The sequence below is a fragment of the Neolamprologus brichardi genome, chromosome 3 (assembly GCF_056152115.1).
Source record: "Neolamprologus brichardi isolate AB-2024 chromosome 3, ASM5615211v1, whole genome shotgun sequence".
Taxonomy (NCBI): domain Eukaryota; kingdom Metazoa; phylum Chordata; class Actinopteri; order Cichliformes; family Cichlidae; genus Neolamprologus; species Neolamprologus brichardi.
Window position 1 is genome coordinate 52,177,750 of NC_142106.1, and position 23,324 is coordinate 52,201,073.

General features: G+C 40.7%; 1 protein-coding gene across 2 annotated transcripts in view; it reads right to left on the minus strand.

The window, feature by feature from the left end:
• Window positions 1-3,129: 3,129 nt before the first annotated feature.
• Window positions 3,130-23,324, minus strand: part of LOC148105779 (protein NLRC3-like) — a 342,596-nt gene continuing 322,401 nt past the window's right edge. For both annotated transcript variants that reach the window (XM_087838921.1, XM_087838923.1), the window contains 3 exons: window positions 21,324-21,497; window positions 3,808-3,854; window positions 3,130-3,659 (listed from right to left, as the gene is read on the minus strand). In XM_087838921.1, coding sequence (XP_087695047.1) covers window positions 3,130-3,659; window positions 3,808-3,854; window positions 21,324-21,497 — 751 coding nt within the window. The remainder of the gene's footprint in view (window positions 3,660-3,807; window positions 3,855-21,323; window positions 21,498-23,324) is intronic.

The window sequence follows — 23,324 nt, forward strand, 5'->3', positions numbered from 1 at the left end:
TCAGGTGGATCATCAACGATCATCAATCAGTGCAGTACCAGCAAAATTCAGACACAGACACACAAACACACACATGCACAATTTTACTGTCTTAACACAGTATCATAAATCTAATTAGAATATGCTATAGTCCTTTAAATACCAATTTAAATATATTTCAAAAATATATTACAGCTTTTTTCAGTCTGTTGAACAAAAATCCCCAAAGAAGAAGAAGCACTACCATAAAACTTTGTGTAAAAGTGCAAGAAAGTTTAAGAGGCTTACAAATGACGGCTCACAGAACTGCGGTGTTACAAGTCAACCTCGTTCATATCTGTCATCATGAACAATGCTATGATTTGTGCTGGAGCGAAGCTGCACACAGCTGATATTATCAGAAAAAAATACATACTGATTCGATTACCTTCACACGGAGATTCACACAAAGACGACCAGCTGCATCAGCGAAGTTCAGAAGACAGAAAGTGAAACTTAAAAAAAGGAAACAGACAGATTTGTGGGAATGCTGGGGCTGGGGAACATTAGTAATTAGAAACACAAAATGTTTCTAATCAAAGGAGCTTGCAAAGAAAAGCGTCTGGACTTCTTTAAGTTACTTGAAGACGTTTCACCTCTCATCCGAGAGGCTTCTTCAGTTCTAAGGTCAAATGGTGGAGAGTCCCAGATATAACCCTAGTGGGAGTGTCCCCCCACAGAGGGACAAAAGGACCCCCTGATGATCCTCTAATCGCCTGAGCCAAGGTGTGGAACTGGGTGTGGGTCCCAATCAGCCAGAGTTTCGGGTGAGTTCATTGTGAAACCTGGCCCCACCTTATCATGCGAATTCCTGAGGTCAGATGGCCCAGGGTGTGAGTGGGCGTTAAGGCGTCTGGGAAGGGATCTCAAAACTGGATTATAGATGGCAGAGAGTTGGTGTCGTAAACCACCGCCTCTGTTCAAAGATGGTCGCTCACAGTGGACATAGATGGCTTCTTTCACTCCTCTTTCAAACCATCTGTCCTCTCTGTCCAAAATGTGAACATTGGCATCCTCGAAAGAGTGTCCTTTATCCTTAAGATGCAGATGGACAGCTGAGTCTTGTCCTGTGGAGGTGGCTCTTCTGTGTTGTGCCATGCGCTTGTGAAGTGGCTGTTTGGTCTCTCCAATGTAGAGGTCTGGGCATTCCTCGCTGCACTGTACGGCATACACCACATTGTTAAGTCTGTGTTTTGGCGTTTTGTCTTTCGGGTGAACCAGTTTTTGTCTGAGTGTGTTGCTGGGTCTGAAGTACACCGGGATGTCATGCTTGGAGAAAACCCTCCTGAGTTTCTCTGATACACCGGCTACATAGGGGATGACAATGTTGTTGCGCCTGTCCTTCTTATCCTCCCTCGCTGGTGTCTGATCTTCTTTTCTGTGCCTCTTTGCTGACTTTAAAAACACCCATTTAGGATAGCCGCACATTTTGAGTGCTTCCTTTACATGTGTGTGTTCCTTCTTTTTCCCTTCAGGCTTAGAGGGAACATGTTCTGCCCGGTGGTGTAGGGTCCTAATTACTCCAAGTTTGTGTTCCAGAGGGTGATGGGAGTCAAACAGGAGGTACTGGTCCGTGTGTGTGGGCTTCCGGTAAACTTCGATGTTGAGGTTGCCATTCTCTTCAATGTGCACAGCGCAGTCCAGGAAAGGCAAACAGTCATCCTTCGTGTCTTCCCTGGTGAACTTGATGTTTTTATCCACAGCGTTGATGTGCGCAGTGAAGGATTCCACTTCTTGTGTCTTGATTTTGACCCAGGTGTCGTCTACATATCTGTACCAGTGGCTGGGTACTACCACCCAGGTCCCACACCCAGTTCCACACCTTGGCTCAGGCGATTAGAGGATCATCAGGGGGTCCTTTTGTCCCTCTGTGGGGGGACACTCCCACTAGGGTTATATCTGGGACTCTCCACCATTTGACCTTAGAACTGAAGAAGCCTCTCGGATGAGAGGTGAAACGTCTTTAAGTAACTTAAAGAAGTCCAGACGCTTTTCTTTGCAAGCTCCTTTGACTACGATGACCTGGATGACTGAGAACCTTCACAGACAAAATGTTTCTAAGCATTTGTAAATGTTTGTTGGAGGGTTTAGAGGAGCTGAATCATTTTGTGTGAAAGTTAAAGTCAAACACACTCTTAGTAGAGAGAGACTGTGTCTGCAGATCAAACAGGTCTCACTGTGACGTCCCTTTAGTCAGACTGTCTCTGCTACATTAATGACTGAAAGTTGTCACATTCTTATTTAGTTAATACTCCTTAACTCCTTAAACCAGGTTTACACTTTTAGTTTAATACATTATAGATTCTCTGATGAAGAAATACGGTATATATATGCAACCTGATGAAGCGTTATCTAAAATGTTTTTATGTTTGACATACCAAGACTGTTTCACACTGCAGGAGTGGGCCTTAAGGCGTCTGGGGAGGGATCTCAAAACTGGATTATAGATGGCAGAGAGTTGGTGTCGTAAACCACCGCCTCTGTTCAAAGATGGTCGCTCACAGTGGACATAGATCCTCTTTCAAACCATCTGTCCTCTCTGTCCAAAATGTGAACATTGGCATCCTCGAAAGAGTGACCTTTGTCCTTTAGATGCAGATGGACTTCTGAGTCTTGTCCTGTGGAGGTGGCTCTTCTATGTTGTGCCATGCGCTTGTGAGGTGGCTGTTTGGTCTCTCCAATGTAGAGGTCTGGGCATTCCTCGCTGCACTGTACAGCATACACCACATTGTTAAGTCTGTGTTTTGGAGTTTTGTCTTTTGGGTGAACCAGTTTTTGTCTGAGTGTGTTGCTGGGTCTGAAATACACCGGGATGTCATGCTTGGAGAAAACCCTCCTGAGTTTTTCTGATACACCGGCTACATAGGGAATGACAGTGTTGTTACGTCTGTCTTTCTTATCCTCCCTCGCTGGTGTCTGATCTTCTTTTCTGTTCCTCTGATATTCACTGTGAAGCTTTGAGAAAACACAAAAACAGTTTAAAACATCAAGTGGTTGAATCCATGAATCTAAAAATGTGTTGTTTCTGAGTGAAAGAGACAGACATGTATAGACTGAACTATCTGTTCAACAATCAGAGTGTTAGAGGACACTAACATGAAACTCTTTAAACTAAACTACACACAGACGCACTGAGGAACCACATGAGACTGTAAACCCAGGATAAAGAGGTTCAGTGAATGTGGTGTTGAAGGTGTGGAGGTGGATCAGAGAGTCAGAGGAGACTCTGTAGAAGGACAGAGTGCCAGCAGGACAGTCCACATACACTGCTGCTCTGTTAGAGACAGAGGAGGAGGAGGAGGAGGACATGGGTGTTTGTCTGTTATTGTGCCACACAGAGGAATAATGATCAGAGCAGAAAAGACTCCAGGACTGATCATTTCCAAACACACACTCATCACTGTCTCCTTTCCTTTTGATTCCTCTGTAACTCACTGATATCCAAGCCCTCCTCGTCCACTCGACCTCCCAGTAACAGCGACCAGTCAGACCATCTCTACACAGCAGCTGAGGAACATCAAATCTGTCTGGATGATCAGGATATGACTGAACCTCCTTCACACGTGTCACCTTCTTGTTGTTGTCAGACAGTTGGAGCTTTGTGTTCACTGTGTTTGTGTCGATTGTGAGTTGACAGGAATCTGATGGAGAGAACAAACACAATCCAGCTGCAGTTTTTGATCCATCATCTGTTCATTGATTGACACTTTGATGATGACTCCTGACATGATGAAGATGGTTGAATGTGTGCTGCTTTGTTTTCATGAAGCCCATTAAAAACACACTTACACTTCCTCAGACCTGGTCTCAACCATCGGACTCCAGCAGGCTCCACCCTGAAAGGAGGAGGGGGGTCAGAGCAGCACAGTCAGCATGCACACATGGACATTACATGGCTCTCATACACACACTGTTACACACTGATAAAGGAACAGTCCAACATTTTGACACATAAATGTTTCAACTTCAAAAGAGCAAAACTCATAATCACATCACATTTAATCTCCTTTATTAAGCACGATGTCCAGGGAGCATTGACACGTGCCACAGTCAAGGTTCAACACACTGTGACATGTGACACGCTCTGTTCATTCATGTTTTAGGAATTGTCTTTTGGTTGTGTCTGTATAGTATAGTTCTTGTTCCATGTGTCATTTTCTGTCTCAGTGTCGAGTCTGCGTCTTTGTGTAGTGTTTTCTTGTTTCCTGTTTTATTGTGAAGGTCTGCGTCTCATGTGAGTGTGTTCAGTTTTACCTCCCTTGTCTCGTCTCGTTAATTACTGCCAGCTGTGTGTAATCTCCCTGTGTTTCTCTGTGTGTATTTAAGTCGCGTCTTCTGTCATTGTAGTTGCTGGTCCGTCTGTGTATCCACCATGTCTCACTCGTGTGGTTTCCCTGCTGTCAACCGTCGTCTCCCTCTGCTCGCCCTCTTTCATGTTCATGTTCGTGTTCTGGTTCCTGCTCTATAGTTTAGTTGTTTTCAGTGTAGTTCAGTTTGTCTTCGTTTGCCATTTTTTCCCTGTGCCGTGTATTCAATAAACCACCTTCACACCTTTACAAGTGCCTGCAATTGGATCCTCCTTTATCATCTGCACACGGCTCACCTCACTCGCCGTGACAGTTTCCAGTTCACAATATGGACTTTTCAGTCCAGAAGACAAAACTTTCACTCCAGAGTCCTTCAGGTCATTGTTACTCAGGTCAAGCTCTCTCAAACTAGAGGGCTGGGAGCTGAGTAGTGAAGACAGAGTTTCACAGCTTCCCTCTGAGAGATTACAGACACTCAATCTGAAGAGAGAATAATGAGAAAAATATTAATGTTAAACTTTCAGTTCTGAACCTTTGAAAAATACATGATCTATATAAAATATCATCTCTATAGAGGTTAAATCATGTGGAGGGTTAATTAATCATCAATAATTAATCAATTAGTCATCATTAAATAATTAATTAAATGTCATTAATGGATTAAGTTCAAAATACTTAATAAATTAAATACATACATCATTGATTTAATGCCATGTAATAAGTTTTAAATATATTTAATTAATCACTTATTGACACATTTAATAAATTATTTTAGAATCTATTTATTTAATTTATTTGGGCACTTCTAGCCCTGCAGCTGTGCATGTGCTTACATATCCACTGGTATGTATCCTACAGGTATTCTCACAGCAGTGCTGCTGAACATTAAATGACCAGCAGATGTCAGTTCTTCATAATAAGCAGTTAAACGAGGCTTTGTGTGATCTGCCTTTGGGTGAAGCAACTGCCCAGAAAAATTGGACACATTCACAGAGCTTTACCACACTATCACTAGACAACAATGGAATTATTTTAACTAAAAACAAATAATCAGAAAGTCTTCTGCCTGGTCTCGTACCTCTTTGTTTCTGTAACATGAATAACGAGCTGAAATTCTCCTCACGACACCACCGATCAGCTCGAAGGGCCCTCGAGTTTACCTGCATGCATCCTGTTCACCTGTCAGCTGTTTACCACCTGCTGCTTATTCAGGAAACACGCCCACATTACCTGGTGACAGTCACAGTTTAATGCGGGCCGCTGTTTGGCAATATAAAATAATTTAGTTCCAATATTGTGCTCACAATTTGCAAATGCACCACATTTTACAGACCATAAGGCTCACTGGATTATAAGGCGCATTAAGCGAAACAAAAATGTTGCATAAGTCAAACTTTACTCAGCTCATTCTTCTTGCTTCCTCCACTTCTGTACCATTGATTCATTAATGTTTAATTCTCTCACAGCTTCTTTATTCCCATGTTGGGAAGGGCGATGGACACTAAGATAACTACAGAATACTTTATAAGTGAACATGATGCTTTAATAAGGATTTGGGCTATTTGCATTTAAATTAAATAGATTTATTGACAGACATGAATTAAATAAGTAAACTTGTACCTCAGTAATATAGTTCTGCCACTTATCTGCTCTAATGACTGGAAATCTGATATCCAGTCACCAGCACAGCTTACTCACTTACAGTCACTTACTTCACTGTTTTTGCTCCTGAGCAAATCAGTTTGTTTTAGATTAAAGTTCTTTCATAACTGCATAATTTTACTGAAGTTTAATGTGTCAGCTTAGCACATGTGGAACTGAACCATTCGCTTGTCTTAATTATCTGATGTTTATATGTGTTACACTTTTTTAATCTTTAATTTTAAATTGAAACTAACATTGAAAAACATTTGGTACAATGTGGAAAGAGGAAGAGTAACTAAAGCATGTTTAACACAATCCCTTCATTTCAGGGGAAATGAAGAGGAAAAATTAGAAAAATTAAATAACTTATTTAAATTAATTAAATAATAAGATTGTCAGCTGATAACCAGCTTCATGCGACCGCTTATCCTGGTCCCAGTGTTAGGGTCAGTGAACCCAGTTAACAGAAAGATATCCTGGATATACTTGACTGACTTTTTAGACTCAAGATTAATAATCATAATAAAAATTATAGTCTAACATCCAGAAATCTGTACGATGTGTTTCATTATGTCTAACAAGCCTTGTACAGTTAAAGCTAACAGTTACTATATGACTGAAACACCAACATTATCTCTTCGGGGGGGTGGCTGTAGCTCAGGTGGCAGAGTGGATCAGCCACCAACCCGAAGGTCGGTGGTTCAATCCCAGGCTCCTCCAGTCTGCATGCCAAATATCCTTGGGCAAGATACTAACCCCATGTTGCTCTCCGATGCATCCATCGGAGTGTGAATGTGTATGAATGTTAGCTACTTAACACTTAAGTTTAGAAGTGCTTGTGTGATTGGGTGAATGAATTAGCTGTATAAAGCGCTTTGAGTGCTCGGACAGAGTAGAAAAGCGCTATATAAGAACCAGTCCATTTATAAGAACCAGTCCATTTTATTAAAACATGCATATTAGGGCTGGGTATAGTCACTCATTTCTAGAATCGATTCGATTCCAAATCAATTCAATTTGATTCGGGGAAATTTTGCCTCAGACAGTCAGAAATATTATAATTCAGGTCATGCATCAGTACATTTCTATATTTTTATATCAATAAAAAGAAATCTGACACTTGCGAGACTTTATCAAAGGTGTGAGCATCACAGCAGATGTCTTTGTGTCAAAGTAGCTGAGGATAAAACAGAAAAATATGAAGGTTTTCCTGGCCTGGGATTTTATAAAAATATTCTGCAGTACATCAAAAACGAAAGAAAACCATTAATGAACATTTGAACATTACCTGATGCTGCTGACGTGAAGCAGAGCAAAGTTACAGAGGTTTGATTACAGACACAGCTGAGCATTTTGCAATTTTGCATCATTTTAAAAAGTTTAAATTTGTTCAGTATTGAACGGCAGAAATGAGGCTTTGTTTTCAGAAGTAAGTAAAAGAAAAGAAAACAGCGTCCGACAGGCTGTAAGAACGGTAGACTTGTGCATAACAAGCAAGCGAATAATGCAGAAAACAGATTTTTAGACGGGAAACTGTTCTTGAAGTACAGAGAGAGAGAGAGAGAGAGAGAGAGCTGTGCATGAAGTGTGATTTTATCGTGGTGGCAGCAAAACAATCAGAGTGAATCCATGACGATGTTTATGTGAAGCGTAGTTTGGATCTTCTTTTGCTGCTGGTTTACTCAATATTGTTTGGAGAAAGATAAAACCTGCAGCTTCAGAATCAGCGCAAAAAGGGCGTAAACACACTCGTGTCCGTGCAGTCAGGTGAGAAAGTCACATCTCACTGATTCTGATGCGTCGGCGGCTCCGCGCTTTGTGTTTACATCTTTGTGCAGAATCCGTGTTCCTGCTCTCATTGACTGTTTTAGCTGTTTGGTGGTTGTTGAAATTTTGGGAGGTTTAACCTGAGATTCTGGCGTTTTGGCCAAAATAAATTTATATTGAAAAATCAATTCAGGATTTTAATGAATCAATATCACGTTATCCAAGCGAGAATCGATTTTAATCGATAAATCCATAATCAAAACCCACCCCTGATGCACATACACGGGTCACACTGCTTATTGAAACCCCCCAAAGATCAGATCTTAATCAGACAGGTTTTTGTTTTCTGTTTTCAAAGTTTAGACTTTGCTTCTATTGGACTTTTTATCAGTAACACGTGCTTACTTTTTGCAGGAACAGTTGAAACTAACATAAATAAATAACTCGAGAGGTGATAGTCAGCAGGGGGTTTACAAGTTGTGTGCCGCGTTGTCGGCGGTATAAGCTCGACCACTTGCAAGGTGAGCTGGCAGACATCACTGAATTCATCAGAGATGATTAGGTTCATTTTGACAGAGTGAGCAGATATTTAACCTCCTAGGACCTGGCGTCCTCATATGTGGACATCACATTTTGGGTTGTTTAGACCAAAATACTCCATTTTGCTCTACAAGGGCCTGGTATCCACTTACGAGGATGTTATACTGCCACTGTGCTATAGAAATTTTAGACCAATATCCTCATATGTGGCTCTCATTTTTCTCAGAAACAAAAATTTGGTAAAAAATAAAATCTGGTAATTCTTTGTTTTTACATTCATCAGGTCCCAATCAGCCCAAATATCAAAGAGAAATTAAAAATGAATGCCACGGAGGAGTTCGGGTCTTAGGAGGTTAAAGATTATGCCACTACATTCTTGTCTAGAAGAAATTAAAGTGTATTTGGTGACACACAAAAAAGGGTAAAGTTTAAGTATAGTTTGGGTCCACACATGTCCAAACCCTGGTGTGTGGGCCTACTTAGCTTTGAGAAAATGTCATGGGACCAGGGTCTGGGTGACCCAGGGCCTGTAAGAAGTTATGGACATGTGTGTTTTTGGGGCTGCTGTCTCCTGTTTCCATGTTTGTGTATCTAGCGCTGTGTCCTAATTCAGGGTCTGCACACTTAAAGTACGCATTTTAAGTGCGGTTACGTCACCGCCACGCGACTACGGCTGTCCCAATTCGAAGTGTACTTGAAATGCATACTCCAAATGCGCCGTCGATTTCCCCAAATATCAAGCGTGGTCCGGTGCACGCTTCGTGGTCCCATATATCCCACAATTCATAGCGCGGCAGTGGGTGTGGATAATTTTGCCGCAAAATACGGCAGAAGGGAGCGGCCGAAAAGTGAACTGTCAAAAGTAAGTACTGAATATGACGTCACTTATTCATGTGCGAATGTTTAATAATGAAGAACATTAAAACATTGCTGTTGGCCACATGTTGGCAAAGTTATGTGACATTAGTGATGTTTGTACTTTCAGCATTAACTTGGTTTTAAAGCCAATACTTCTAAATATACATATAGTCGACCTTAGTCTTACAGAGAATCTGATGATTTTATGGATAATTAAAGTCAGTCATATATCCACAAACACAACAAGCTGAAAGTCAGTGATATAGATTATGTATATATATATATATATATATATATATATATATATATATATATGTATCAATCATAATAATCTGACAATACTATAATATTGGCCATATTATATTTACATTACCATAGTGAGATGACTTTAGTCTCATGAACAACATTAACTAATTATTATTTACTAGCTAATCTTAAATGACTGTTCAGTGCAGAAATGAAGCCCTTAAATCATGTTTTACAGTCCTTTGGTCTCAGCCTCAGATACTCAACTAATCAAAGTGATGTCAGAACAAAAATGAATGGCCAACAAAACAATTTTCTCCTTCATTTCTGTCAAACAAAGCTGTATGTAACGTGTCTCGCGGTTAGTATCATGGTTGCTAGGCAACCTGAACAGCGCGACGAAGCATATACCGTCCCATTTCACTGGCCTCTCACCTCCGCACTTCTCGTACTTATAGTAGTACGTAGTACACGTAGTGCGCGTACTTCAAGCGTGCAGACCCTGAAATGGGACACAGCCTAGGTGTGTGTGTGTGTGTGTCAGCCAGGAGCCTGGGCACAACTGCGGAGGAGAATTATTCACACCTGCAGCTGATCAAGCCTCGTCAGAGGAGCTACTTAGGAGTGTGGTGCAGCTCTCTCCGATGCTGGATCATTGCGTAACGTCACGTTAGTCTCTTGGCGAGTTAGTTTATTCCCCAGGAGGAGTGTGGAGACGAGAGGGCAGCGAGCACGGGGTGCTCAGACACTGAGGAGCGGAGACAAAGAACACTAACACTGGCAAGAGGACATGTCAGAGTCGGGAACGCACTGGGGATTTATTGTTGTTTGGATTATTTTGCATCACTGTAAATAAATGCACTGACCTGATCAAAGAGTCCAGCATTTGGGTCCTCCTTCCCCTCATCATAGTCTGCCACGCAGGCCGTGACAGAAAAGCCCACTAAAAGAACGCCCACCAGACCAAAGCAATGGTTTTGACTTGATCAGCATTAACCCCGCCCCCTGACTTTGATGGGTGAAGCTGACAAATAAAATGTATTTATGAACAGAGATGGGCAGTAACGCGTTACTTGTAACGCGTTACTGTAATCCGATTACTTTTTTCAAGTAACGAGTAAAGTAAGGGATTACTATTGCAAAAACGGTAATTAGATTACCGTTACTTTCCCGTAGGAACGCTGCGTTACTGCGTTACTAAAACCGTGATTTTCTTGCGAGAATGTCTCATGACAGTGACGTAAGCGAGTGCGACGTTAGTGACAACAGCTGTAGGCAGATAAACAATGGATCATATATCGAATGCGGAGAGAGTATGAGCGTGCAGCGTTTAAAGCGTGGAAGTACTGACCTTATTTTGAGTTTGATTCCGTAAAAAGTGACAAAAACATTAGTGTCCGCTGTGCGTGGGAAGAAAACTTCTTTTTACAGCAAAAAAACCCCTAAACTTCCAAGCAAGCACCGAGTAGCTACGACGTAATGAGAAACTCACAGAGAAACTGCGGTATCCTTCCACTGACCGCTGCGGCACACCTGCACCAGGATAAACCTCCGCCTACTCTACTCCAGCTTTACAGGTGAAAATAGAGCAAAAGGACCGCTAGTCTATGACTTTATTTATTTTCTGCTGTGTTTTACTTGCATCTGAAAGAGTGAGTGTAAACACACAAAAAAAAATAAAATATATATATATATATATATATATATATATATATATATATATATATATATATATATAATGTGCTGGAATGTGCAGAAAATAGGTTTAAATGTTAAACTAATTTCTTCCAGTCAGATAATGTTGCATATAATTAAAATTTTGCTTCATGCATAAAGTTAAAAGATTAAAACTAACAAAACAAGTTTTAAAAAGAGACTTTTCAATTTGATTACATTTTGTATGATGATTATGTAGAAAAAGTAGAATTGGGCTGAAAGATCTATCGCTTTATCACCTATTCAGGTTGTAAATCATGTTTTTAAAAAGTAACTAAGTAACTAAGTAACTAAGTAATTAATTACTTTTGAAAATAAGTAATCAGTAAAGTAACGGGATTACTTTTTTGGGGAAGTAATCAGTAATTAATTACTGTTTACTTTTTTCAAGTAACTTGACCAACACTGTTTATGAACAGCGATGCAGGGCCAGGAGTAGCAACGTGAAGTAAATAAATACATCATTAAATAATTCATTAAACGTGTCAGTAAAATAATTAAAATAGAAAACAAACCAATAATTGATTAAATTTGTAATTAACTAATTAGAATTGTATATAAACAAATAATGAAACATTTTAAATGAAATTAATGGATAATTCATTATTAATATATATTTTTAATTGATTATGTACATTTTTTAATGAATTACTGAAATAGTTAATTCATTAGTGATGTATTTATTTAATACAACCATAAAATTATTGCTAGTTTACATAAAATCTATTTAAGACATCAATTTTAAACGGTTAAATTATGATAATGAATACATGCAACTATAACTGATGACATAAAAATGAGGATTTCTTAAGCTAAAGCCAAAGTGCTGACTCATTTGGCATGTTACTCTCAAATGTTTTCCCTAATAACAATAACATAATTACACTTTAGCCACAAGAGGGCAGCAGCATTAATATAAGTCACATGTATATAAAGGTACAGTGATTATATTACAGTGATTTTGACAAAAACAAAGAAGTTGATGGCAGTGTGTTTTTCCATGACAGAATAATTACGCACACCCCACTTTGCAGTTATTTATTTATAAAAAATATTTGGAATCATGTATGATTTTCGTTCCACTTCTCACGTGTTCACCACTTTGTGTTGGTCTTTCACGTGGAATTCAAATAAAACTGATTCATGTTTGTGGCTGTAATGTGACAAAATGTGGGAAAGTTCAAGGGGGCCGAATACTTTTGCAAACCACTGTAAAGTTCACTATCAGTAACATCATAGCACCCACCCAGCTGTATTGAAACTCTGTCATGCTAGCTAGTACACAGTACGAGTTATTGTAACTGAATGTAAAAAGTCAGCACAAGGAAAATAAACTCCACCTAAACTTGGTTTATATCTGACCCAGATAGACTGCAGGTCATAACTTCTTACCTGAAGTTCAGTTCACCTGACACTCGGACCGGCGGCTGCCTCGGGTCTCTCCTCCTCCTGCCTCCCCTTTCCCTCATCCACCTGCTGCCTCTGTGGAAGCTCCGCCATAGCCACCACCAAACAACTGACTTATTTTTACACATCGACCAGCATCCGGCCAATCCACCACCTTCCATCGTTTATACCGTTACAAGAAAATAAAAAAACATCATTGGCCCATAAAAATGAAAAATCACCATCGGTATGCCCGATGACCAGTCCAGCTATGGTCGTGCCATCCGTTAACCCTTCACGTGCCAGCTGTGACACGCGTGCCCAGGGTTGCCGACCCCTGCTCTAAAGCATCTGATTTGGATTCCTGAGATCAAATACATTTTCCTTTGGCTTTGTTTTCTTCCCATTTGTGGCTTTAATGTAGTGTTACATCCTGTTTGTTTGCTTCCATCTGTATACATGTCCAGATTCACAGATCACACGTGTCCTGTTCTTATGTATAAAAGCATGAAACAGGTGAGACAGGTGGGATCAATATTAATGTTGTGGAAATATATGGAAAAACAACAGAAGAGTGAAAACATTTCGTGTTTCTAGAAAGATCTTTCAGTTCAGTGACAAACTGCAACTCTACAGTACATCTACAGTATATATCAAATATATTCTGTATTCAAATCTATTGAGTGATGTTTGAAAGTCTTTCCAGGTGAGTTTTATCCAGGAGGGTCTGAAGCCAGAGTCAGACAGAGACTGTGCAGAGACTGTAGAAGGACAGAGCAGCAGCAGAGCAGTCCAGATACACTGATGATCCTCTGTCAGATCCAGAGGGACACACAGGGATGATGCTGGACTCTACATTGTGTCTGACAGTGGAGCTGTTCTCAGAGCAGTTTACTCTGCAGCACTGACAGTCATCTGCACTTCTTCTCATTCCTCTGTCAGTCACTGCTGGATGAAGCTCTCCTCTCCACCTCCCAGTAACATGGCCCAGTCAGAGCGTCTCTACACACAAGCTGCTGCTGCTTCAACCTCTCTGGATCATCAGGACACAGCTCCTCCTCTCTCAGCACACACACCGTCCTGTTGACCATCACCGCCTCCACCTGCAGAGAGAAGAAGGAAGAGCAGAGGAGATAAACGAGTGTTTCCAGAGACTCTTCATCAGCTGTCAGTCAGTGATGCAGCACATCCAGTATAAAGAGCAGCAGGGACTTCAGTGCTGGGACTGTACTAGGACTCATTGTTGCTTCACTTTTTCTAATCTTTGGATTTTTATTGAAGTTGATGAAAATGTTTTTCATTCCTAGTTTGAGTTTGGACTTTCATTCATTAGAAGAACCTTGGTGTGTCCACTCTGAGCTCGGTAGGAACCCCAACAACAAGCCCAACAATCCAGATGGACGGTTCCAGCTGTTAACTGGAGGAATTCCATCCAAACATCTGCTCTCACTAAATTCTTCCTCACCTACAGACTGTGTTCTTCACTGCTTTAAACTTGGAAATGAATGCAGTCATTGGTCTGCGTGTTGCTTTGTTCAGAGAGCTGATTGGCTGTTGACAGCGTTTGATCAGAGCGTGTCAGCCGTTACTATGGTGACCATAAAGTTGACATAAAGGCAGAAACAGGAAGTGTTTGTGTCCAATCCTGAAGCCTGTCACCATTCTCCTCTCACAGCTTCACTGAGAAGCTGCAGCTTTACAGGAAACACTGGATCTTTGTTTCATACTGACTTTGTTTAGTACAATACTGCTGACAGCACCACCCAATCACTCCATCACTCTACTTACAGCAGAGTCTCCAGTCTGTAGTTTGGACTCTGCTGAAGATCAGACAGCTGCTTCACATCTGGATACTTCAGGTTGTTTTCCCACATGACCAGCACTCTCACATGGGAGGGGTTGGACTTCAGCGCTGCTGCCAGATAATCACAGCTGATCTCTGACAAACCACAGCCCCCCAATCTGTATAAAGAATGAAAGATGTAAGTTTATTAGACAAAGTGCTTGAAATCATTCAGTGTTTCATCATCTGTTCAGAGCTGAAGAAGGTTCAGAATGTAGAAGTTTAGAAAATGGAAACTCCAAACAGCTGAAGCCAACAGGAAGCAGCTTCAAACAAACACAACAACAGAAAAAACTCTGAATGTTTCACATTAAAGTCGTACATTTATCATAAAAACAGGACAAAGACTTGAAAAAGTCGTGTTTTTCCTTCCAGGAACCACAAGGCTTCACTTTTAAAGGTGAAGTGTGAAACAAATGGACATATTTGAAGTCCAAAACCTTTTTCCAGTCACATTATTAAAGCAGACAAACTACAAGCTCATTTTCATTCCAACAAGTCATCTTCTGACCTGGACTAACAACACTGGTCTCTATGTGCAGCTGGCTGTGAGACCAGTTCTCAGGGACCGTCTACAAAGTGCAACACTGAAAGAACATCGCACACTAATTTGCTTCCAGCACTTTCACACAAACATCTACTGTCATTATTGTCACCAAACTCTGTGGATCCTTTATTGCAAATTCAAATGGGATCAAATGGTCAGACAAAAGAGGGTTATGAGGAAATATGATGAAATGTTGTGTATTAGCATCAAGTTATTGAATCATTATCCTCAGAAACCAAACAAAATGATTGACAAACATGTTTTTACAAACTCAGTGTTGGACTTGTATCAGCAAGATAAGCTGATGTTTAAAGGCATTTGAGTCTCGCTGTATGAGAGTCCAGTTATTACTCAATATTTATGGATGATGTTCTTTCAGTGTTGCACTTTGTAGACGCTCCCTGAGCCTCACAGCCAGCTGCACTTACACCCAGCATTAGAGGCGGGTGTAAAAAAATGGGTTTTCCTATTTAAATGGTTTTAATTTGAATAAAGCGATGTTGATTCATTCAATCCTGAATCGATTTTTAATATAAATGTATTTTGCCAGAATCTCAGGTTAAAGCTCCCAAAAGTATTTCAACAACAACCAAACAGCTAAAACAGTAAATGAGAGCAGCTAAACACACAAAGATGGAAACACAGAGCGTGGATCGTTCCCTCGACGGCACGTACACGGACACGCCGTCAGGGCTGAAAGTGGACAGCTCACAGATCCTGAAGCTGCAGGTTTCATCTGTCTCCAACCAAAACTGAGTGAACCAGCAGCAAAAGAAGATCCAAACTACGCTTCACGTTTGATGAACATCGTCATGAATTCTCTCTGACTTTGACGTTTACTTCCTGCACAGCTCTCTCTCAGTGTACTTCAAGAACAGTTTAGCTTCAAAAATCTGTTTTCTGCATTATTCACTGCTTATTACGCACCAGTCTGCTGTTGTGTTCACTGCTGTCGGCCTCCGAAAACAAAGCCTCATTTCTGCTGTTCAATACTGAAGAAATTTAAACCTTTTAAAATGATGACAGATTACAAACTCTCAGCTGTGTCTGTAATCAAACCTCTGTAACTTTGCTTCATTTCAGCAGCATCAGGTCATGTTCACATGTTGATTCATGGTTTGCTTCAGTTTTTGATCGACTGCAGAATATTTTGAAGGTTATCTGCTATAAAAAGCCAGAACAGGAAAATTTGCTTCATGTGTTTCTGTTTGATCCTCAGTGACTTTGACACAAAGGCCTCTGCTGTGATGATCACACCTCTGATCAAGTCTCACAGTGTCAGCTTTGTTTTTATACATATGGATATGTGCTGATAAATGATAAGAATGATAATATTTCCCACCGTCTGCTGTGTGCCGTGACCTTTGACCTGCTAAAGACAGTCAGCTGTGGATTATTCATTGTTGTGTCTGATACTTAGAACTGTGAGGAAGAACACTACACAGTTAATCAGGGTCCCCTCTCTCTGAATCAGGAAAGGTGGGCAGGCCGCGTGTGGGCCGCAGGCCATACGTTGAGTATCACTGTTTGAAATGTGAACATTGTTCTGCTGCAGTCAATGGACTAAACCAGAGAAGAAGAAAACAGACTTTACCATGAAGATCCTCAGTGTGGATCAGTATAATATCAGCCTGATGTCTGCAGTTTAGTGTCAGCACAACTTTCACATCATATTCATCTCAGCACAACTAAAACATGCTGACTGACCTCAGAGTTTCAAGTCCACATCCTGGACTCTCCAGGAAACCACACAGATGCTTCACTCCTGAATCCTGCAAGTTGTCATTGGAGCTCAGCTCCAGCTCTCTCAGATGGGAGGGGTTGGACTTCACTGCTGCTGCCAGATAATCACAGCTGATCTCTGACAAATCACAGTCCCTCAATCTGTATAAAGAATGAAAGATGTAAGTTTATTAGACAAAGTGTGAGCTTGAAATCATTCAGTGTTTCATCATCTGTTCAGAGCTGAAGAAGGTTCAGAATGTAGAAGTTTAGAAAATGGAAACTCCAAACAGCTGAAGCCAACAGGAAGCAGCTTCAAACAAACACAACAAGAGAAAAACTCTAATTGTTTCACATTAAAGTCGTACATTTATCATAAAAACAGGAAACCGACTTGAAAAAGTCATGTTTTCCTTCCAGGAACTGTCCTGATTCGTGTTTGAGGTGAGAGACAAACGACTGCAGGTCCATTGTGCGTCAAAACAATGATTTTATTTAAACATACGCGTGTGGGGAAGATGAGCTCTGGCATACAATCAGCATCGATCTCCCCAGAACAATAAACGAGCAGTTGTATTTACAACATCAGGGTATCAGGAAATATAACGCCCCTTGTGCGTCCAAGCAGATAGATAACATGCATCAGTTCCAGTAATCCCCAACAGACGTCAGATGCTTCCTGTTATTTCATTTACTGCACTTCACTTATCTGTGGAAACTGTCACTCATGCAGGCAGAACATGCCGTTTTTGAGCAAAACAAGTCTATATACTGTGTATGTGTGTACAGCCAGCCTATGTGTGTCTTGACCTTCGTGCATGACCTCACTCGACAAACAAAGAAAATTTAGAAGTATACTTCCTGACTTATTCTGAGTCATTTGTTACCAGGCAAACTCCAATGCAGCAGGCTGCTGAACACACAGGCCTGTGTTCTGTTTACAGGTTATATGTAGTATATATATATATATATATATATATATATATATATATATATAACTCTTACATAGCTCTGGGCCACTTTACTCAATAGATCGGCTGGACGTCGCGCCGCCCGAAGCTTCCGACCATCAATTAACTGACCGAGCTTCAACGCTTTAATTAGCACAAAAATGCAATATGGATAACATGATTACAGTTGCACCTGCAATGAAAGATTATTATGTAATTATGCTAACACCTGAAATACAGACTTTAATGTAACATCAACAGCTTCAATAAATGCTTTGATGAAATGATAATGATAAATGATAAGTAATGCAATAGTAATGATAATGGTTATGAATAGTAACAGTAAAATAATTTTCTAATCTCCACAAAACCACAAGACTTCCCTTTTAAAGGTGAAGTGTGAAAGAAATGGACATATTTGAAGTCCAACACCTTTTTCCAGTCACATTATTAAAGCAGACAAACTACAAGCTCATTTTCATTCCAACAAGTCATCTTCTGACCTGGACTAGCAACACTGGTCTCTATGTGCAGCTGGCTGTGAGATTAGTGTAACCAACTTTAAGGTATAAAGGTGAATTACAGTGCAATAATTACTTGGGCTCGTAATAAGACCCTGGCCAGAATCAGAAGACACCAAATTCGTATGGAGCCAAAGTATTGAGCAGCAATAATGACCTGGACACAATGTTAACTTTTGAGTAGCCACTCTTGTATTGTTACAAGGTATAACAGATATTTGTCCAATTTGTACAGATAAAGTAAAAAATAAAATAAAATAAATAGTGTGCACACTCAAACAAAATAAAAGTACTCGTTGGGGCCCTTTAAGAATTTAGAGTTAAGCTGGCGATAACCAACTTCAAAGGTCCTTGTGAGTGTAACTGGAATGTATGAGTCTGTGGTGTGTATCTTCTTTGGGGTAGATCGTCCTCAAAGTGGTTGACTCGCCATCTATCACAACCGGAATATCGTCCTGGTCCTTGGACTTTTCTGTCCTCTCCAAAAAACCTGACCTATAATCCAGGTCATAAAATGTACATTCTAATCAGTCTGTTTCAGATGCATTGTTTAAGGTTAAAATGTAAAATCAAAATATTGCATCAACCTCATATTCATTGCATCAACATCTTAAATCTTATCAAATCTCACAGTTCTGTTGTACAACATTCAATTTTCAAGTATATCAAATATGAGAACTAAACATCTAAGTTGCTCAAATATGTCTCTATTCATGTAAACATTAATTAAACAATACTTATGGTAAGTAACCATTGACATTCAAAATACAATACACCATAACAAATTCAGAACTATGTGCAAATAAGCAACAAAATATACATGTGAGTTCAGTTCAGAGGCATTAAAGCAGTGTGCTTAATTTCTCCACACTATAGGCCTATTCGTGTGAGAGAGATGCACAAAAAATTAACCTCTAGGTTACTTTAAACTCACAGTGAACTGACAAAAATTAGCTTTAGAGCGGATAAGAACATGTTGCTCACCGTTGCGCTGTTTCACAAAAGCCCAACACACACTGGTGTCGGAATTGCAGCAGCTCTCCGGATGAAAGGTGAGTGGTTAGCCTGTGAGACACCGAGCTAGCATTAGCATGATCATGACGGTAAGTCTCTACAACTTTTTTTCCTTCGGAATAACACTTGTCTTACCGACGTTGCTTCTCTCCTTCATCCAGCCACTCAACTCCGGACTTCCAGCAGGTAAGTATGTTGGCTTTCTTTCCTCTCAATTCTGAGTTTTTCCCTCTCTTTTGTCCGTGGATTTCTCGGTTTGAGTATCAGATGCCTCCACTCCTCTTGCTGAGATGAGAAAAACCCGGGAACTCCATGCACCTTCACCTCACTTCCTGGCTGACAGGGTCAATGCGGCCTGGGTAGGCTCTGATTGGTTGCTGAGCTAGTTGCCCTCACGTGGGGTGAACTGAGAGGTGCATTCAATGGTCATAGGAAATATGACGTTTTGTTGGTGTGGACAGTTAAAATAAAGAGAATAAATACTCTTTCTTCTCTATCATTGGTGTAAATGTGTTGTTTTTTTAATCTGGGCTACACTAGTGCTCAGGGAGCGTCTACAAAGTGCAACACTGTAAAAACATCACACACTAATTTCTTCCAGCACTTTCACACAAACATCTACTGTCATTATTGTCACCAAACTCTGTGGATCCTTTATTGCAAATTCAAATGGGATCAAATGGTCAGACAAAAGAGGGTTATGAGGAAATATGATGAAATGTTGTGTATTAGCAGCAAGTTATTGGATCATTTTCCTCAGAAACCAAACAAAATGATTGACAAACATGTTTTTACAAACTCAGTGTTGGACTTGGATCAGCAGGATAAGCTGATGTTTAAAGGCATTTGAGTCTCGCTGTATGAGAGTCCAGTTATTACTCAATATTTATGGATGATGTTCTTTCAGTGTTGCACTTTGTAGACGCTCCCTGAGCCTCACAGCTAGCTGCACATGGACCAGCTGACATTACCCAGCATTAGAGGCGGCTGTAAAAAAATGGATTTTCCTATTTAAATGGTTTTAATTTGAATAAAGCGACGTTGATTCATTCAATCCTGAATCGATTTTTAATGTAAATGTATTTTGCCAGAATCTCAGGTTAAAGTTCCCAAAAGTATTTCAACAACAACCAAACAGATAAAACAGTAAATGAGAGCAGCTAAACACACAAAGATGGAAACACAGAGCGTGGATCGTTCACTCGACGGCACGGACACGCCGTCGGGGCTGAAAGTAGACAGCTCACAGATCCTGAAGCTGCAGGTTTCATCTGTCTCCAACCAAAACTGACTGAACCAGCAGCAAAAGAAGATCCAAACTACGCTTTACGTTTGATGAACATCGTCATGAAATCTCTCTGACTTTGACGTTTACTTCCTGCACAGCTCTCTCTCTCTCAGTGTACTTCAAGAACAGATTACCTTCAAAAATCTGTTTTCTGCATTATTCACTGATTATTACGCACCAGTCTGCTGTTGTGTTCACTGCTGTCGGCCTCCGAAAACAAAGCCTCATTTCTGCTGTTCAATACTGAAGAAATTTAAACCTTTTAAAATGATGACAGATTACAAACTCTCAGAAGTGTCGGGAATCAAACCTCTGTAACTTTGCTTCACTTCAGCAGCATCAGGTCATGTTCACATGTTGATTCATGGTTTGCTTCAGTTTTTGATCGACTGCAAAATATTTTGAAGGTTATCTGCTATAAAAAACAAGAACAAGAAAATCTGCTTCATGTGTTTCTGTTTGATCCTCAGTGACTTTGACACAAAGGCCTCTGCTGTGATGATCACACCTCTGATCAAGTCTCACAGTGTCAGCTTTGTTTTTATACATATGGATATGTGCTGATAAATGATCAGAATTATAATATTTCCACTGTCTGCTGTGTGCCGTGACCTTTGACCTGCTAAAGACAGTCAGCTGTGGATTATTCATTGTTGTGCCTGATACTTAGAACGGTGAGTAAGAACACTACACAGTTAATCAGGGTCCCCTCTCTCTGAATCAGGAAAGGTGGGCAGGCCGCGTGTGGGCCGCGGGCCATACGTTGAGTATCACTGTTTGAAATGTGAACAATGTTCTGCTGCAGTCAATGGACTAAACCAGAGAAGAAGAAAACAGACTTTACCATGAAGATCCTCAGTGTGGATCAGTATAATATAAGCCTGATGTCTGCAGTTAGTGTCAGCACAACTTTCACATCATATTCATCTCAGCACAACTAAAACATGCTGACTGACCTCAGAGTTTCAACTCCACATCCTGGACTCTCCAGAAAACCACACAGATGCTTCACTCCTGAATCCTGCAGGTTGTTGTATCTCAGCTCAAGCTCTCTCAGATGGGAGGGGTTGGACTTCAGTGCTGCTGCCAGATAATCACAGCTGATCTCTGACAAACCACAGACACTCAATCTGTATAAAGAATGAAAGATGTAAGTTTATTAGACAAAGTGTGAGCTTGAAATCATTCAGTGTTTCATCATCTGTTCAGAGCTGAAGAAGGTTCAGAATGTAGAAGTTTAGAAAATGGAAACTCCAAACAGCTGAAGCCTACAGGAAGCAGCTTCAAACAGGAAACTGTGCAGAGTTTCAGACTATATGTCCTGATGCAGCCAGTTGGATTTTGGAGATTTGAATCTCTGTTCTGTGACTAAGTCCTTGAATCATTTCTTCCAGTTGGTCAAACAAGACAGACTAAGTATTGGACATGTGTTTTGGCTCCATTAGGGGAGCTTCTAAATGTGATGTGATGGGCCCTCTGGGTCTGTCAGGTCACAGGACTGAAGAGAGCTCAAACTGGGCACACAGTTGTTCCAGTCTGGACCAAAGACTCTATACTGGGACTGAGGGACTGCTTTGACTGCATCCACTGGGACTTTTTAAAGGCTCATGTTCTCACTTAGATCATCGATTTCTGCTTACATTTCTTTATGGGAAAAATGGGTATTACTTTGGAAACGGGAAGTATTTTCCCCAATAAGCAGCCCTGGATTAGTAAATCACTCCAACATGTTCTCAGGCAGAAGAAGCTGTCTTGTTATGAGGGAGAGAAGAAAAAGATTGAGGCACAGAAACTTGTTGAAAGAGAGATAAAGCAGCTAAAATCAGGTGTAAAAGTAAAGCAGAGGATGAGCTGAATAAAGGACACTCAAGGCTGGCTTGGAAAGGAATGAAGTCCATGGTGGGGATGCAGAACAAGGACCAAAGATGAATGTGATGCTTAATCAGCAGAAGACTTGGACTCATTTGGTTCCAGCTTTGATATCATTGATTTCAATGAAGAGCTTTGTGATTGTAGCAAAGGGCTGGTAGCTCTGAGAGTCCCACTGATGAGGTGTTTGTGTGGAAATCTCTTAGTGGGACCAAAGAGAGAAAAAGCCCTGGTCCTGATGCTGTGGGAGGGAAATGATTGAAGTTTGCTGTGAGGAAGTGACTGGGAAATTTTCACACATTTTCCAGTCCTCCTTGGAACAACAGGAAGTTCCCAGCATATGGAAACAAAGGTTAAGTGTCCTATGGCACTCAGTGGTGATGGTGCTGTGGCCCCACCACCTCCACCTCTTTGTAAAGGAACTAACTGTAATCTGAAGCTTCAAATGGAACTAAGACTTCCTCCACTAGGTGGCAGTGTCTGATGAGAAAGAGCTAATGGAGCTGGCCTGGAGTCAGAAACAGGAAGATGCAGGATTTGGGCTGAAATGGGGGAAAGTGGTTAGCACTAGTGCCTTAAAGCAAAAAGGTTGTAGGTTGAAGCTTGTTGGCCTTTCTGTGGAGGTTGGATGTTCTCCCACAGTCCAATGAAATGCTGCTTAGGATCATTGGTGCTTCTAAAGTGGCTGTAGGTGTGGATGTGAGAGAGTGCTTCTCTGTCTCTCTCTGTTGGCCCTGTGATGGACTGCTCACCTGTGCAGGTGGACCACGCCTCTTGCCCTATGACAGCTAGGGCACAGGCTCCAGCCCTGTGAGCCTAAGCTGAATAAACAGTTAGCAAAAATGATCCATAGATGGCCTGAAATTCCCCAGTTAGCAGTTTGGTAGATAGCTATGACATGCTAATCCCATCCAGCAGCTGTATTCTACCTGTAAGCTGATCCCTGCTGAGCCAAAGCACTTTTTCATATACAAATTACAACCTTTAATAGAAACCTATTGGTCAGCATCTTATTAGCCTGCTGTTAGCTTCGTTCCACAGAAAACTGAGAGAAACTAACAGAGTTGATAAAGACTAAAGAGAAATGT